Consider the following 16620-nt stretch of genomic DNA (forward strand, 5'->3'; position numbering starts at 1 on the left):
CCCCAACCCATTATGAAACCTGATAATGGATCTGCAAAGTAATCTGCTGCTGCTAGGAAGGCATTTCATTCTCGTAAACCCCATCCACTAGCATCTGAGTTAGTAGAAGGCCTAGAAAAATGGTGTGGAAGTCATTTCCTCAAAGCCTATGTTTGAGATTTGGGGGGGGGGGTAGAAGCTGGACCCAGGTGCTGTGTCTATGTGTCACTCGATACCTGTACCTGTGTCTATGTGTCACTCGATACTCAATAGCAGCATGCCCTTGGTCACCCCATTCTGTCCTCTGCCTGCTTTCATTTGTCCATTGGTATCTTGGCTTTTATAGAGATGGCATTTGTCTCTTCTTTCGCAGGTGCTTTTTTAATTAATCTCTGGAAAGTGCTGCAAGACCTTTTCACAGAAGGTGTTATTTAAAAAATCCTTATCCGTAGGCAAAGGAGCCACAAGTTTAACGGCGCACATTGTATACCCAAGAAGATCATGCAGAGTTATAAAACATTACAGAACAAAAGGGGGGGGGGCGATTCTCTAACTTTGCTGACCTATCACATTATCAGCTCCAGCGCAAAGCATAAAGCCTTTTGATCTTGCAGGCCCCAAGGTGGCTCTTGCATGTAAAAAGTGGTGATTTTATCTGTCAAGATGCACCTCAAAAGGATTCCCTTGGCAAACCAACCCTCCCCCTGTTCCGGAGAAACAGGCAAATGGAGTGCGGTGCTGCGAATGACCTTGAACTACAAAGCTAATGCCACTCGGCTGCTCGTTAGCGGTCAGCCGCGTGGTTGCCTCCAGGGAATGCTGCCGAGAATGTCAATGCAGATGCCAGCGAGGTTGACTTGACAAAGGAGAAGTGGGCCTAATCAAAGGGCAGGGAAGCAAAGCAATCCTCAGACGAGGGATGGGGGAGGAATTTGGAGGGTTCGATTTTCAAAGCACAATCTCCACATCCTGGATGAATGTGCAGATTGGACGTGGGTCTCCTTCACAGTCCTAATTTGCCCTAGATTCTACAATGAGGGGATCTAGGGGCTAGCATCTTTTAAAAACTTTTAAAAACATCTACTAATCACATTGAGCATCTAACATGTGGACTCACATCAAAAATGTGGCTGCAATTACCCAGAGAAAAGGAATGATATTATAAGGATGTGTTGTCATTCTCAGGGAGATTGTATGAATGGGGTGGGGGGTGGGGAGCCAGGAACTATAGTTTGCTAAAGGTTGCTGAGATTTGTTAGGAGACCCCTCTGTTTCCCCCACCCAGAGCTACAATTCCCAGAGTGGTTTAACAATCAATCTCTCTTCCCAGGGAACTCTGGGAATTGCAGCTCCGGGAGGTGACTAGAGGTCTACATCTCTCCCACTGAAATTAAGCGGATTTAAGAAGTGCTGAGTCCCAACTGGATTAGGCCCCGTGATTTCGAGGCCTTTAATCTGTGTGAACTCTGGGGCACCTTTTCTCCCATAAAGCACAACAAAACCTAATCGAAATTTCAATCAAGCATACAGCTGAAAGTATCAAAAGCAATTTCAGAAACAATTTTGGGAAAGAGTCAGTAGAATACTTTGGCACACTGTGAACCCTCTAAACGTAAAGCGAGCCTGTTTGTGTGTGTGCACCAGTGCCATAATGTAAGGTTCCTTATTTAACTTGTCACCCCTAGAATCTTATGTCACTTTAGCTGCAAAAGTACCCCCTTGTCCACAAGCACCATTGCTTGTTTATCACACATATGGCTGGGCTTTAGAATGGCAGGTGACAGTTTCACAAGAAATAAATTGTGCCTATTGAATCCAGCTCAGAAAACCATTTTGGTGGTTTTCATTTGAAAGCAATCTCCTTCTGCTTACTAATGTTCCTGAACTCTCTTCATATTTTCAACAAAAAAACCTCCCCCCAAAAAACTGAATTATCTTACCTTACTCTGTTGACTCGAGAGAAAGAGGGGTAGTGAGTTTGAGATACCATCAAATACATTGTTGTTGGGAAGGGCAGAGAGTTTCTACACATTTTAGAAAAGATTTGTGAGAGGCAGTCTGCAGAATAATCATATCCTCTTCTGCTCCCCTGCCCCGCATTACCCCAAAAGAATTGGATGTGGTATTTTTAAAAGCCTAATTGTTTTCAAATATGACTACATTCTCCACAGCAGGTTTTTCTTCTTTTAGTGCTACAAAACCCTGGGGAAAATAACTCTCTGGTTGATGACCAAAGTTATTAGCATTGAAAATAAGGCCACTTTCTCCTCACACAAACACACACAACTTTCTGGGTCCAATCATAGTATTTGCTGTTGGTATTTTAAACCTGGGGGTGGTGTATTTTAAACCTGGGGGTGGATCTGCACTCATGGGTTTTAACATTAAGGAATGGGTTTTGATAACCATATGGACACATAATGTTCTGCGTTTAACGTTCATAGTGTGTTATTAGAATGTGACACCAGAGGGGGCTGCAGAGCAAACAGGAACCAGCCGTAGGGAAACAGTGTTTTGACAGAGAAAACTGAGGTAAGAAGCACTTTATTTTATATGTCCTGTGACATTTTAGAACAATGTATCTAATATTGTTCTAACAACCTTAAACAAATCAGAGTAGATCTAGCCCTGCACTCTCAGATGAAGGCCAATTTTAGTTAAATTCAGACATTTGCACTCTATCTGCATGTATTATCTTCAGTTACCACAACTGAGCAATTGCTAAACATTTTTTTAAAAAGGGGGGGAGGGAGTGTAGCTCTTCATTTTCTCTAAAGCTGCCTCTGTAGAGCCTCACATTTATGATCAAGGAGAAAACCAGAGGGATAGGGTACCCTCTCTGCAGTGGCGTAGCGTGGGTTGTCAGCACCCGGGGCAAGGCAAGTAATTTGCACCCCCTAACCCGTGGATTTGCGCCCCCTAACCCATGGATTTGCGCCCCCTAACCCCCAGATGTTGCACCCGGTGCGGCCAGCCCCCCCCCTGCAACCCCCACGCTACGCCACTGCCTCTCTGGTCCACTCCCAGACTCTGCCTCCCTCTCCCACTGGAAACCAGCCAGTTCATCTCAAATTGAGGCCTTAACCACAGGGCATCGTCTGGTTGACATTCTTTCTGCTCTGAAAACGAGAAAGACTTTCCCCTTTTAACTCCCATACACCCATCCCACCTCAAAGCGTCATTCAACAGCAAGCAGGGATGCAGGGCTTTTTAAATTGCTCAAAATATATTGCTGTTATGGGGACTTGATTGACAAAGTTAGGAAATCATTAAAACAGAAAGTGCTTTCTTCGTATCCTTTCCTTACGGTGCGATTCAAAACCTAATTCTTTCTGCTACAAATGTTTCAGATGAGCAATATGAGTTTGAAGCGTGCCAAGGTGGTATCTCATTCAAATCCACTGAATAAAGCAAGAAACACCCTGAATAAATGTAAATATTGGAACAACAACATACATACATGTGTGTGTGTGTGTGTGTGTGTGTGTGTGTGTGTGTGAAAACTAAAGTTTAGGTGGTGATGCATGGAAGCTACTTTTAGTGACAACAGCGCAAATTTCATACTCAAGGATCAGTCAGGGAAATCAAATAATGCTTTAGAAATATTTTTTCACAGATATTTAAACATATGCCTATTGTAACATACTGGTGCAGTTCATGATTTGTGTTCACTGCATCATTTCCTTGGACAGCAGTGCAGAAACAGGGAGTTGGGGAAGGCCACCCCTGATGCCTGCTCTAGTCTCACCATTATTATTTGGGTTCCTTCCAACTCTACAATTATACCAGTCTATGATTCCCTTCCCACCACCACTCCAGTAGCCAGCATTCAGAATCAGAACTGAAGAGCACCATTTAAATTCTTCAGAAAGCCTTGTGGTGTTGTTACATCAAGGTTACTTCAGGGCACTGCTGGAAATATTAATGCTTTCACCTTCCACTTATCCATTTGGAGGAATGCTGCTGTTTTCATAATTACCACTAGAGCCCACCAAGTAAGACCCACCAGAGGCCAATTGGTTGAGGATACCTTTAGATGTGGAGCTGGGGCAGCTCAAATGTAGTGGTCCAATGTTTCTAACCAAGGTTAGCAGATAGGAGGAACCCACAGGTGAGCACACTCACTCTTTTTCACTCCTGCGGCACACCCAACCTGTTTCCCTTCACACCATCTCTTCACCTCCCTTTCATTTTCCAGATTTAACCACGGCAGCACTGTACCCCCACCCACCCCACTCAAGGCCTTCTGGAGCTCACATGCAAAGCCAGAAGCAGGTTTGAAACCAATCATGGTTAACATTATCATCAATGTATATGCAACATTGCACTATAGTTAGCTCTGAAAATAGAAGAAAGCAGGGCAGTCCACATGTGGAAAGGGTAATAGGAAGAAGAGAAGATCTGAGATACTGCTACTCATCTCCTAACCATGGTAAAAAGATTGTGAGCATTATGTTTGCTTTCAATGCAGTGTCTTTATGTCATAAGCATTTCAAAAGAAGCAGGGTTCAAAACACAATGAAAAACCTCTCTCTCTCTCTCCATAATCACATTGTAGTGTGAAACTTCCTTTTGAATTATATCCAATGCACATAATGATGTCCATATTAGAATTGCCATCTATAGCCAGTAAGCTGTGACAAAAATATATACCAGAGTAAGGACAATATATAAAAAGGAAGGACTTACTTTTCTGTCCTCCGTTTCTACACAAGAGCTGCACTCCACTTTAGTATCCTGAAAAAGTTAAGAAACATCTAGTAAGGGTGGGGGGAACTCTCTCTCCAAAACAACAATGCCTGAAAACCTAAAAATAAAATTATGGATTAATCTGAAATTCAGGGTTCTCCTTTTCTCCACTTTCTCTCTCCCCCACTCCCAACCACATTAACTTATCATATTAAATATTTTATAGATACAAAAATATCAGACTTTCACATATTCATTTGAAATAACCTCAAGTGAACTTGACTGTAATGAGATGTGCAGGATGCAGTAACCAAGCTTAACCCAACAGAACAAGAAAGGCCAAACCACAGTTTGGTGTTACATCAGAATAATGTCAATGTGTTTCTTGCTCTACCTGATCATGCAAGCATTACCATAATTGCTTGACCTGCTGTGGGCTTTGAACTTATCCCATGTGGATTGGGGAGAGTATGAAGGGGACTTGCTCACTTGAACCAAAGTGGAAGACCTCACAAATTGTTGATTGCCCTGCTTTATCAGGGTCTGTGACTGAGCAGAGATTGAACTTACATTAAAACAAACTTGAAAAATAAGTTCCCTGATCAATATGGGGAAGTCTGAGGACTAAGCACACATTATTGTCTCGTTAACCATGCCTGAACCATGCAAATGAATGAACATCCCTCAAAGGAAAGGCACATTCAGATATAACATTAAACATTATTTAATGATACACAAAGGACCCTACCCCAGCCTTGTGAGCCTTCTAGCAGAGGTTCAAGGAATATATGGGAATCCTTTGCTTCTATTTTAAGTTTTCACTCATTACATCCAACCCAACACAAACCTGTGGTTTAGCTAAACTATGGATTAAAGTGGAGTTGGAAAACATGGCCCTCCATGCCTTAGTATCTGGCCCTCGAGAGTCTGCATAGGCCGTGCCTCCTCCCCACGCTACAACCTTCACTGGCACTGATTGATAACCTGCCCTATTTTTATTTTGTGCCTCTTGGGAATAGAATTGGCACAGATGTGTACTTGGACTTTGATAATGGCTCTTGCTTTCATGTATGTAGAAGCCACCCACTTTTTGTGTGTGGCTGGATTGTAGCCTACTTTACCAAGAGTCACACCCTCTCCCCCACTCAAAACTGGCTGTGGACCATTACCTCTGACTTAAAGAAACAAATGGTTTACAACCCGGGCTTGTTTCACTAAACTAAGGTTATGTTAAACCATCACCTTTGAGTTCAGAGGTAAAAATAAACCACTGTCAGTTCCAAAAAGAAGCAAAAAAAATTCAACCTCCTCCTCAAATGGGTATTAATGGGAGGATGAGGGCTTATGGGGATGCAGAGCTCTATGACTTAATTAGACCCTGTAAACAAGGGATGGGGAACCTGTGGCCCAGCAGGTGGGGCTCCATCACCCATGAGCCCCAGCCAACATCGCCAACTGTCAGGGATGATAGCAGCTGTAGTCAAACACCAGGTTCCTCATCCCTGCCCTAAGCCATGGTCATTACAGAGTTAGAAAAGTTTCTGATAGCTCACAAAATGCAGTCATTATCTATTATCTCCTTTAAAAATGAAAGTGCTGGGATCCCTTAATGTAAGGGGAAAGGATGGGCAGCACATCAATGAACAGCAATATTCTATTCCCCTCTGCCAACTGTACCACCAAACAAAAAGAAAGCCATCTGCTTTATGAAAAACACCTGCCATCTTTCTAAGCTAATTCAATATGCTCATGTCACAGTTAATTTACTGAACATTCGTTGCTATTCTTCTCCCAAACAATACACAAGGCCAACTTTGCAGGTGCCTGACGGAAAACAACTGCGTTTGTCAACACTATAGGGATGGTCTAAGAGCACATAGCCACCTTTCATAGGGAGGCTTTCACATATTATCTACTATGGGGAGATGTGCAAACATTATCTGCACATGGGGAAAGCATGCCTCTCCGCACATGGGGGAAGAGACATGTCCAATACCCCATGATCCACTGGAGAGGGATAAGCCCAAACTTAGACCCTAGTTGGCCACAAGACTAGCAAGACTGCTGCCACTCCAACTTTATTGAGACTCTTGGTTGGGCCTCACACACTTTTCTGCAGGTAACAAATCCCCATCATCCTACAAAATGCCAAAACAGTGAGTCTTTTTTCCATCACTTCTGGCTTAATGTGTTCTATACTGGATTCATCCCCCATGGCAGCTGTTGTAGACCACAAGAGGTCCACCAATACCAGTTCACTTGGTGGGTTGGTGACAGAGTTTCTCCAGCTTCTGAGCCCCATGGCAACCCAGTGGCCCCTTTCTCCAGGCTATGGGAGTGGCAAGACCCTCCTTAGAAGCACCTAGTTTCACACGCAGTGATGCAATCCAACAGCAGCTGTTGTGAGGGCAGGGAGCAATGGAGAAATGTTAGAGAACAAAGCTGTGTGTGTGCCACATGTCATGTTCTAAACTGTCCAAGCTAGCCTGCTGCTCTCAGATGCAGTGAAGTATGCAGGTCTGTTGCCAAGGTTGAAATAAAACTCAACTGACATTTGCAGCTGGAATGGGAAGGAAGGTGGCCTCTTATATTTTGCCCCAAGAGGCAAAATGTCTTGGGGTGGGGTCCAGGTGTAAAACCCTGGTCTTACCACCACTACCACCCAAGATAGTTGTGGTTGCTGCAGCCAGTTTACCTACCTCGTGTCTGCTGAGTGCCACCAACTATCTTCACTGTCACTTCCCCAATGCTTTGCAATCTTAGCAGGCCAGGCAGGGATGGGAAGTGGGATTAAGGAGAAAACTGCTGAGTGAAGCAGCTGCAGCTGTTATCATCTTAATTGATCTAGGAAGCTCCTGGGCTCCGCTGGGGGTCAGAGGTAATCTTGGGAAGTAGAAGAAGAAGAAGAGTTTGGATTTGATAGCCTGCTTTATCACTACCCTAAGGAGTCTCAAAGCAGCTAACAATCTCCTTTCCCTTCCTCCCCCACAACAAACATTCTGTGAGGTGAGTGAGGCTGAGAGACTTCAGAGAAGTGTGACTAGCCCAAGGTCACCCAGCAGCTGCATGCGGAGGAGCAGAGATGCAAACCTAGTTCCCCAGATTACGAGTCTACCGGTCTTAACCACTACACCACACTGGCTCTCATAAAGACAATGGGTGCTTCTCTTCAGAGAGAAAAAGTTTGGGCTGTTGTTTTCTTTAAAGGGGGGGGGGGTGATGATGGTGTCAGCTCTGGTGGGCCTTACAAGGTTTTTCAGACCTACTATTGGCCCCACATCTTTCTGCATGAATGCCAAGGGTTGTTGGCAGTCACTAGTTTTATACAGGCCTCCACATGTTGTTGAGAGCCAGTGCTGTGTAATGGCCAGAGTGTTGAGGCTAAGGCCTGGGAGACCTAGGTTCAAATCCCCACTCAGCCCTAAAGCTCACCGGGTGACCCTGGGCCAGTCTTTGCCTCTCAGCCTAATGTACCTTGCAGGACTGCTGTGGGAATTAAATGATGAGGGGAAGAACCATGCACGCCCCATTGTTGTTCATTGGAAGAAAGAGTAGGTTAAAAATACAATAAATAAATAAATAACAGTTTTGGAACAACAACAACAAGTATACTGCATTTCCCTCTCCCTAAGCATTCTTCATCAGTGAATGATGTGGAGTGGGGCAGAATGCATTTGAACATTATTAAAGAGGAGAGGGGACAATGGTGTCATTTTTCTTTCATCCTGCAAATCATCTCTTCTGCGGTCTGCACTCTGCAGCCTTCCCAGTTGTCCACACTTCAGGCAATGCCTAGTGGGACACATGGGGAGGAGGCTCCCCACCCCATTCAGGAAGTGGAGGCAGTCAGGGGAGCCTGCAGACTGCTGGGTAAATGTTGACTGGAAAGAAAGAATGAACAGCAACAGTACAGCAAGCTCAAAATCCTGCACCCAGAAAAATTATAAAGAAATTCTCAAGAATATGGAAGCCTCTTCCAAAGGGGAATGTGGTTGTGTGTGTGTGTGTGTGTGTGTGTGTGTGTGTTGTTGTTGTTGTTGTTGTTGTTGTTGTTGTTGTTGTTGTTTTAAAATACATTTGAGGGCAAATTTCTGCAGAGGACTAGTAGCCACCCTATGAGTCTTAACGTCAGCAGAGCACAGAACATGATGGGTAGGAGAAAGTAATGAGACTATAGTGCAGAGATGCTATACAGTCATGCCCAAGCTGGTTCTCCAATTAGTCTATCTGCTCTTGGAAACACTAGCAGTGGCTGAGAGACCCTCATAATGCCCTCATTATTCTCTTTGGTCTAGGCAGAATTTTGGTAACCTGCAGTTTGTGTAGGCTACAATATCAAGAATGGCCAGCAGATGGAGGCAAACAACCACACAATCAAGCTGGATTTCTTCCTATTTAGGGACCAGGTTGCAAAAAAACAGCTCCCTTTTCAGCAGCAAACAATTGGGTGCATTAGATCAAACATCAAATTGCACAACTTTCTGCAATGACAAAATCTTATCTCTATTCTGATTTTCTCTAATATACATGTGTATATAAAAATAACCAGAAAGTATCATTACAAACATAGCCTGCTAGGAACATCACAGATGAAATAAATGGGAGGATGCATGATTATATGAATGTTTTTGGTGAATTACACCCTAAAGCCTAGAAACTTTATTCCCTGTCTTTCTGAACACTCATGCCTGAAATATGAAAAAAGCTCAATGTTCTTTGTAAAATGTGCACACCAATGACAATTGCTGGAGGTAGTTTACCAAGATATAAAACACTGGATAAAAAGCACCAAGATTGTAATGCTATATCCATGTACCCGGGATTGAGCACCATTGAAGTGAATCAGAATTATGTCTGAGTAAACCTGTGCAAGACTGCCCTGTTAAATGAAAAGGGGAGGGGGAAATAAGAAAAATATTGTAGGCCACTCTTTAACATTGCTGTTGCCCGCATGCTTCCTGGAATGACCATTAGCAAATGTTACATTGTTAGGTCCCCCCCCCCCCCATTACATGAAGCAAAGGATGGAGAGCAAAGCATTTTGCAAATACAACAACTAGTTGTGTGTTCAAAGCACTCCCTCTCCCTGCTGCAAAGGGTGATAGCCCTGCGTTCTTCAGCAGGGAGAACCTTTGGAATAATGGATTGCCCTGGATGTCATGGTGTGATATTTAAGTCCCCTCCCCTGATATATATTGTCATGGGGACAGTAGTGTAGTAATCTAGGGTCATGGGGAGGGGGCTAAAGACCCATTACTGCTTCTGCAGCAGAGACCCTGTCTCCAGTGCCCCAGAGCTGCCCAATCAGCATGAAAAGGGTTTTTTTTAAGCCACTGTATGCTTCGAAACTATGCACTTGAGAACACTGAAAATACAAGGGATTACATCAAACTCGGCCCTCCAGATGTTTTGGGACTACAACTCCCATCATCCCTAGCTAACAGGACCAGTGGTCAGGGATGATGTGAATTGTAGTCCCAAAACATCTGGAGGGTCGAGTTTGGGGATGACTGGACTACATTTTCAAGAGAATGGTGTGAAAGATCTGTTACATGCAATGGAACTTCACAGAAAACACAACTGAAATCACTACAAAATAAGATATTGGAGCACTCCAAATCATTTGCCCATGAACATGCACAGCAAATAGCAGAACAACTGAAATACAGCACATATGGATCTGTATTAATTGTTGCAGGACACCCCTAATTCTTATTGTTGTACAGTTGTAGAGTGTTGTATAATCTTAGAAGGGTGTGTGGCTGTGACTATCACAAAGGGAAACTGCACCTCTGAATTTGTTGCTACACTACTGCAAGGGGAAGTGCAATAGTTCAGTGAGAGGGCATCTGTTTGGTATGCAGAAGATTCCCCCCTTCAATTCCCAGCAACCCTTGATTGCAGCCACGGAGAGCCACTGTTAGTCAGTGCAGACAATACTGAGCTAGGTGAACAAGGCTCTGACTTGCTTTAAGGCAGCTTCCTATCTATAGCTATAACTATTTTCTTTCCGATTTGCAGGACATTTTGTGTTGGAAGAGAAAAGCATCTGGGTCTGTTAGACACCTCTCCGCTGCTCCCAAACCTTAGAGGGCACTGTAAACCCCGTACTTGCATAGTTGTACCTCTGAACTAATAAATAATACTCAAAATAATTTCATTATTTTTGTTAACATTAAATTGTTAAGAAAATTTCCTTGTTAAAATGCAAACAAATCAGCCTACGGCTTATCTGGGCTTTATTTTAAACCAGGCTTCCTCAACCTCGGCCCTCCAGATGTTTTTGGCCTATAACTCCCATGATTCCTAGCTAGCAGGACTACTGGTCAGGGATGATGGGAATTGTAGTCTCAAAACATCTGGAGGATCAAGGTTGAGGAAGCTTGTTTTAAACCAGTTAATCGGATTCAAAATGTACATTTTTAAAATGTCAGTGACTTCGGGTCATCAGAAAGTTACTGTTGAATTACCACTGGGAACTAACTATATTCAATTAAAATGGATTAATTTTATCTTTTTTCATTTACATTTTTTTATTTTGTTGAAGAATAACATGGCTCAAAGATGAACACTCCCTGTTTTGTATACATTTGGGCAATGCCCAAGAGGTGCTGCAATTGAAGCAAGCTGTGAGTAGCTGGATGTATTTTATTTTATTTTTATTACTTTTCCTTTACAAAGTTTGCATTAACTGAGTTGCATGACAGATAACCCGTCAGTAAGAGAGAGCAGCTGAGGTCAACAAATCCAAACTTTATTGACCCAAGCAGGAATAAGCTATCAGAGTTGCTTCTTATCTTGCAGAACTTCTGCAATACTCCTATTTATTCACAGCTAAAGGGTGTGAGGTCACCTGTCAAACTGAGAGTTGGAGAACTTACCAAGGTATAGCAGGTCAAAAGCACCAAAGGAATTATTTGCAGATGGGAGGGGGAGAAGAGGTAAAACTCAGCAGCAGAAGCAATCAAAAGAGATTTTTAAATATTTCTTTCTATGTCTCCAGTTGTAATTCACCAGGGATAGTGTGTGTGCACATGTACATATTTAGGTGTGTATAATTGCTGATTTGTTTAATAAATTATTTCACCATTTTATCTACAATTAGCCTTGGAGGCTCCTAATTCTTTCCCACTTTAAATGCATGAATGTAAAGATTAACAGCATAGAAGTCATGCCCCCCTTCTCTCTCACACACATCATTGTTCCCATCAACTGTGGATGAGGGGTTGTCTCAGAAATCAAGATGGATTGGGTGCCAGGAATTCCCTTAGTTCAACTGAGAAAGAAATAGCATTTCATACATTGGCTGTGCCTCTCTCTCACTCAGTCTTCCAACTCCCATTGCCAGCTGGAAAGGAAAAGCCTGGCCACATCACGAGATGAAGGACTGGAAAGGTGTGCTCTGCTTCCTCATTTATTTATTTTTTACTTGGTGGATTGTGATGCATCCTCCCCAAAAGCTCTCTTCTTCCACCTCCTCTTGTCTGACCACTAGCAACTGCCTTTTATCACCAGCAACTGGGAGGAACCAATGGGCCATCGCACAGGTGTTCACAGCCCTCTCTCTCTTGCAGCCATTAACTACCAAGCTGTGTGGCACCACAAGGGAGCCAAAGCACAGCCCTGTCTACAACCTTAGCTGATGTGCTGCCCCATAGAATTGAATGGGACTTTTGCAGCAGCAGGGTGTATCATGGGCAGGTTGTACTGCACCAAGTGGGAGAAATGCAAACCCAAGTTCAGAGAAATTAGTCCAAACTCGTGCTGCATGGAGAATATTTTCTGGAACAGAATACTTGGAACAGGTTACAAGTGGTCTCAATAAGAGTTTTACTGTGCTGATTCTCTTGCCAGCGAACCAGATTCTCTTTGATTTATAGAACGGGGCACAGTTCCAAACAAACTAGTGCAACAGCTGCATGGCCATAAACTCATACACTTCTTGGCCTTTAAACCTGTTGACAAATCTGTGCAGTTCACTAACCAGTGCAATTTAAAAATCCCACCCCTCCCTGAATTGTCAATACTTCAGGTCAAAGCTGTGCTGTTGGAGAAAATGAAAGTATTTTACAGTGGTGGATCAAACTTTACCAATTGTCTTAGAGAAGAGCCAATTTCTAACATTATGCCACATCTTATGTGAACATTAAATATAAACAAGGATGTGGGCAATGCATACAGGAGCAGGGTTAATTCTCAATGGCTGTGGTCAACAAGTGGAAGGGAAAGTTTTAAGCTGTACCCAATAATGTGCCTAAGTGCATCACTCAGGTGATGAGTGAATGGTTGTCACACATTTCTCCCAGAAGTGAAGTGTTTCAGTTCAGAGGAATGGGGTTCCAAATCTACTTGCTGTTCCTGTTACTGGGTAGACCAGCCCTCACTAGCAGATATCCTGAAAGGAGGTGCAAAAATGCCTATCGTTGCAGATTTGCAAATCTGATTCATTAAACACATTATCTGTTTTGTCCTTTAGTAGAGTAAATGAAATCCTGAAGTCTCAAATAATACTTTCCCCACAGCAACCGGTAGGTAGATAGATGGATTGATGATCTGTTAGCAGAAGTACACTTCGGCCACAATTTGAGACAGGTGGTGGTATAATTCAGAATGAGGTATTTAGTGCAGAGCTTAGCTTCCAAATAATCTCTTTTTCCAACTCTAAAACCATTTCCTAGTGTTTGTGATTTGAAAATTATTTGACAAAACTCACGCATTGTAACATAATATTTCCGTATGTCAGGGAAGCTGTGCACTGTCAAATGTTGTTGGTCCCCCAACCCCCATCAATGTTAAGGGATTATTGGCTCTGCTGTCCAGCAACCGATGGAAGGCTACAGGTTCCCCATCCCTGGACTACAGCTTTACTGATCATCACAATGAACCCTCTCTCCAGGGTCAGGGGTAGCACACCTCTGAATACCTGCTGCTGAGAAGCAAGAAAGGTGGTGTGGTGTGCTCATGCCCCACTTGGGAGCTTCCCATAGACATCTGGTTGGCCCCTGCAGGAAACAGGATGCTGAACTAGACATGCCCTTTGTCAAGTCTAGCCAGGATCTTCTTGTGTTTATATCACCTTGCACAACTGTTTGAAAAATAATATTATAATAATATTATAATGCAGGGCTCCTCTTGTCTTTATATTGCCTTGCTCAACCACTTGAACAATACAATTATAATGTGAAAGGATCTTGCAATGTAAAGGACACACACACACATTCAGCACTTCATACATACACATCCCACCATACTGATGACAATTTGACTAGTGATTTTTAGTGAAGGTCTCCCAATGGTGTTGGAAATCATAACCCAGAGTCATCTGGCTTGACAAAACATGGAAAGAAGCCTCCTGAAGCCTGTAGTGTCTGCTGGTGTGCTGAAGTGCAGCTGTGCTTTGAAATTTCCCCCCTTCTCTCACACACTGTGGGCACGGAGTGCTCAGCTACCCTAATGGGAATGTATTTCTGTTCTTATGCTGGATGGCATAAGGGCACCCTGCACATAGTCTATGAATGCGCCCTTTTTATTTATGGGTACATCTCCCCTAAGAAAGAGGATTAGCCTTTTAATTGTGTCTCTCTCTTTTTAAGAGAAGCAGTTAACCCTTATGGCTTTCCCCTTCAATTTTAGTTTATTAATTCGTATGTGATTGAAATCAATGATAGAAACTGCCTAGAAGCAATTATTGATAAGGGACAAGATATTACACATCTGAAGGTCAAACTCTTTTTTAATTTTTGAAACGTCAATCATGAATATGCTTTCCTAGTTCTCTGAGAAATCTGGAGGGAAATTATCTTCCTCATCCTGCCCCTGCCATATAAAGTGGACATCCTTTAAGAAGTTTCCAGTCTTGGTTTTAGATAATTAGGTAAGTGCTTGCCTCAATAATTCAGGTATTCTCTGCTTTCATCTTTATGCACTGCGTAGTAGAAATGGAGAGGCAGTTCAGTTTAATGCAAGCAGGAGAAAACTTTGAGAATGATGACTGAAAGCAAGAACAAGATTGTTATGGATTGATTCAGAATAGGCATTTGGGTCTAGAAGGTGAGGAATATTCAGGTCCACTGTTGCATGTTCCAACAATGGCCCAATGCAAGTGTCTATGAGAAGCATCCAAGAGATTATAGTAACTAGGCATTCCAACATCTATTACATTCACTTGTGGGAAGACTCATAACAACCAATCATCACCACTATTGCTGCCCACCCACTTAATGTGACTTCAACATTTCTCTTTCTGCTTGAATAAATCAAGAAGTCAGGTAGTGTTGCTGGAGGGTTAGCAAGTGAGTGAGGATTAGCAAGTGAGTGAGGGCTCTTAAGGGTTGAATGAAGCTGAGCTTGAGAAACAAAAGTTCAGACCCCTTGATCCTTAACTAGTTGTGGAGGGTTTTTTTTTTTACTCTTGGGCAACTTTCAAGATTTTTTCTGATCCTCAATCTTAAACCAAATGTATTCCATCCCCTAATAATATAAAATTTACAGTACAAATCATCAGACATCATATGATAAGGAAATATGTAAACCAATGTCAATACAAGTAAACCAGGCTTCCTCAACCTCGGCCCTCCAGGTGTTTTTGGCCTACAACTCCCATGATCCCTAGCTAGCAGGACCAGTGGTCAGGGATGATGGGAATTGTAGTCTCAAAACATCTGGAGGGCCGAGGTTGAGGAAGCCTGGTCTGGGCTCTAGACCATTTGACAGAGTGTGATGTATAAGATGTTCTTCTAGGTAGAATTAAACTTCTGACCACATCCCAACAATGTTTGACAATAAAGCTGTTTCAGGTAACCAGACAGTAATTAGAGAAGGGCTCCTAACAGCTGAACAGAAGATGGTTTGGGTGTTGTGTTTTGTTTTGTTTTGTTTTGTAACTTCTCAGGTACGAGAGAAGCTGAATCTGTGGGAACTGTGTCTTCTACACAACCCATAAACACCCATGACATTGCTCCTCTTTTGAATATGGATATCCCCATACCATCAGTATTCATTCATTTGGGTCAGCTCTGATGGGGAAAAAACTGTTTCTCTAAATAGGAGACCTAGGAAGAAGCCTTATACTGTGTCCATCTAGCTCAGTATTGTTTACACTGACTGACAGTATTTATCCAGGGTTTCAGATAGAGGACATTTCCAGCTTTGCCAGGTATTGCTACTGACTTAAGACCTTCTGCAGCCAAAGCAGATGCTCTTACTACTGAGTCATGGCCACATTCCCATACAATAATAAAGGTATCAATAAGTCCTTATGAAATGCTTTCAATGGTGATGTACTACATTTACCAGCCTATATGTTTACCAGCCTGACCCAACACACACACACACACACACACACACACACACACAGAGAGAGAGAGAGAGAGAGAGAGAGAGAGAGGAGAGAGAGAGAGTCTTTTGAACAATCATCCATTATCTCATATCATACTGATAGCAGACATGTAAAAGGGGAAGTTGGGGTGATTTGCTCCAATTTTGTTTGTTTAAAAATCTTGTTTTCACAAGAGGTTAAGAAAATGAGGGAAATGAATTCAATAAAATATAGAGGGAAAATCACACATTCAACAGATATTATAGGCAAAAGATCGGGGTACTCACAAAACAACTCCTAATTTATTGTTGAAGTCCAGGGTAGGGGTCAGCAACAAATATAAACATAATGAAACTTGAAAAGAAAAAGCAGCAACAACAAGAATTGGGAAAGTAATATGCATTATTTAGTCAAAACAATGAGAAATCCCACATGCCATATGTTAACGCCTTTACCTTCATATTGTAGATGACTGTGAAATACCTACCAGCACAGCAAATGGCCAGAAAAGGGGGGGTGTGGAGTGGAACGGACACACAAAGCAAGCCAAGAAAATACATCCTATTATGCAAGCTCTGGAAACACTTGTTTTGTCACTCTTTTGTTAGTTAAGAAACACTGGTTGGGGACAATAT

The 16620-nt window shown here is 42.7% G+C and overlaps 1 protein-coding gene across 30 annotated transcripts in view; it reads right to left on the reverse strand.

The window, feature by feature from the left end:
• The window catches only part of RBFOX1 (RNA binding fox-1 homolog 1), a 1459852-nt gene that overhangs the window by 699634 nt on the left and 743598 nt on the right, over nt 1–16620 (reverse strand). For 22 of the 30 annotated variants that reach the window (XM_083710893.1, XM_083710868.1, XM_083710871.1 and 19 more), the window contains one exon: nt 4669–4716. The exons of the other annotated variants lie outside the window; for them this stretch is intronic. In XM_083710893.1, the coding sequence (XP_083567019.1) occupies nt 4669–4716 (48 nt within the window). The remainder of the gene's footprint in view (nt 1–4668; nt 4717–16620) is intronic. 30 annotated transcript variants of the gene reach the window in all.

This window comes from Podarcis gaigeae (assembly GCF_964106915.1).
Source record: "Podarcis gaigeae genome assembly, chromosome: 14".
Taxonomy (NCBI): domain Eukaryota; kingdom Metazoa; phylum Chordata; class Lepidosauria; order Squamata; family Lacertidae; genus Podarcis; species Podarcis gaigeae.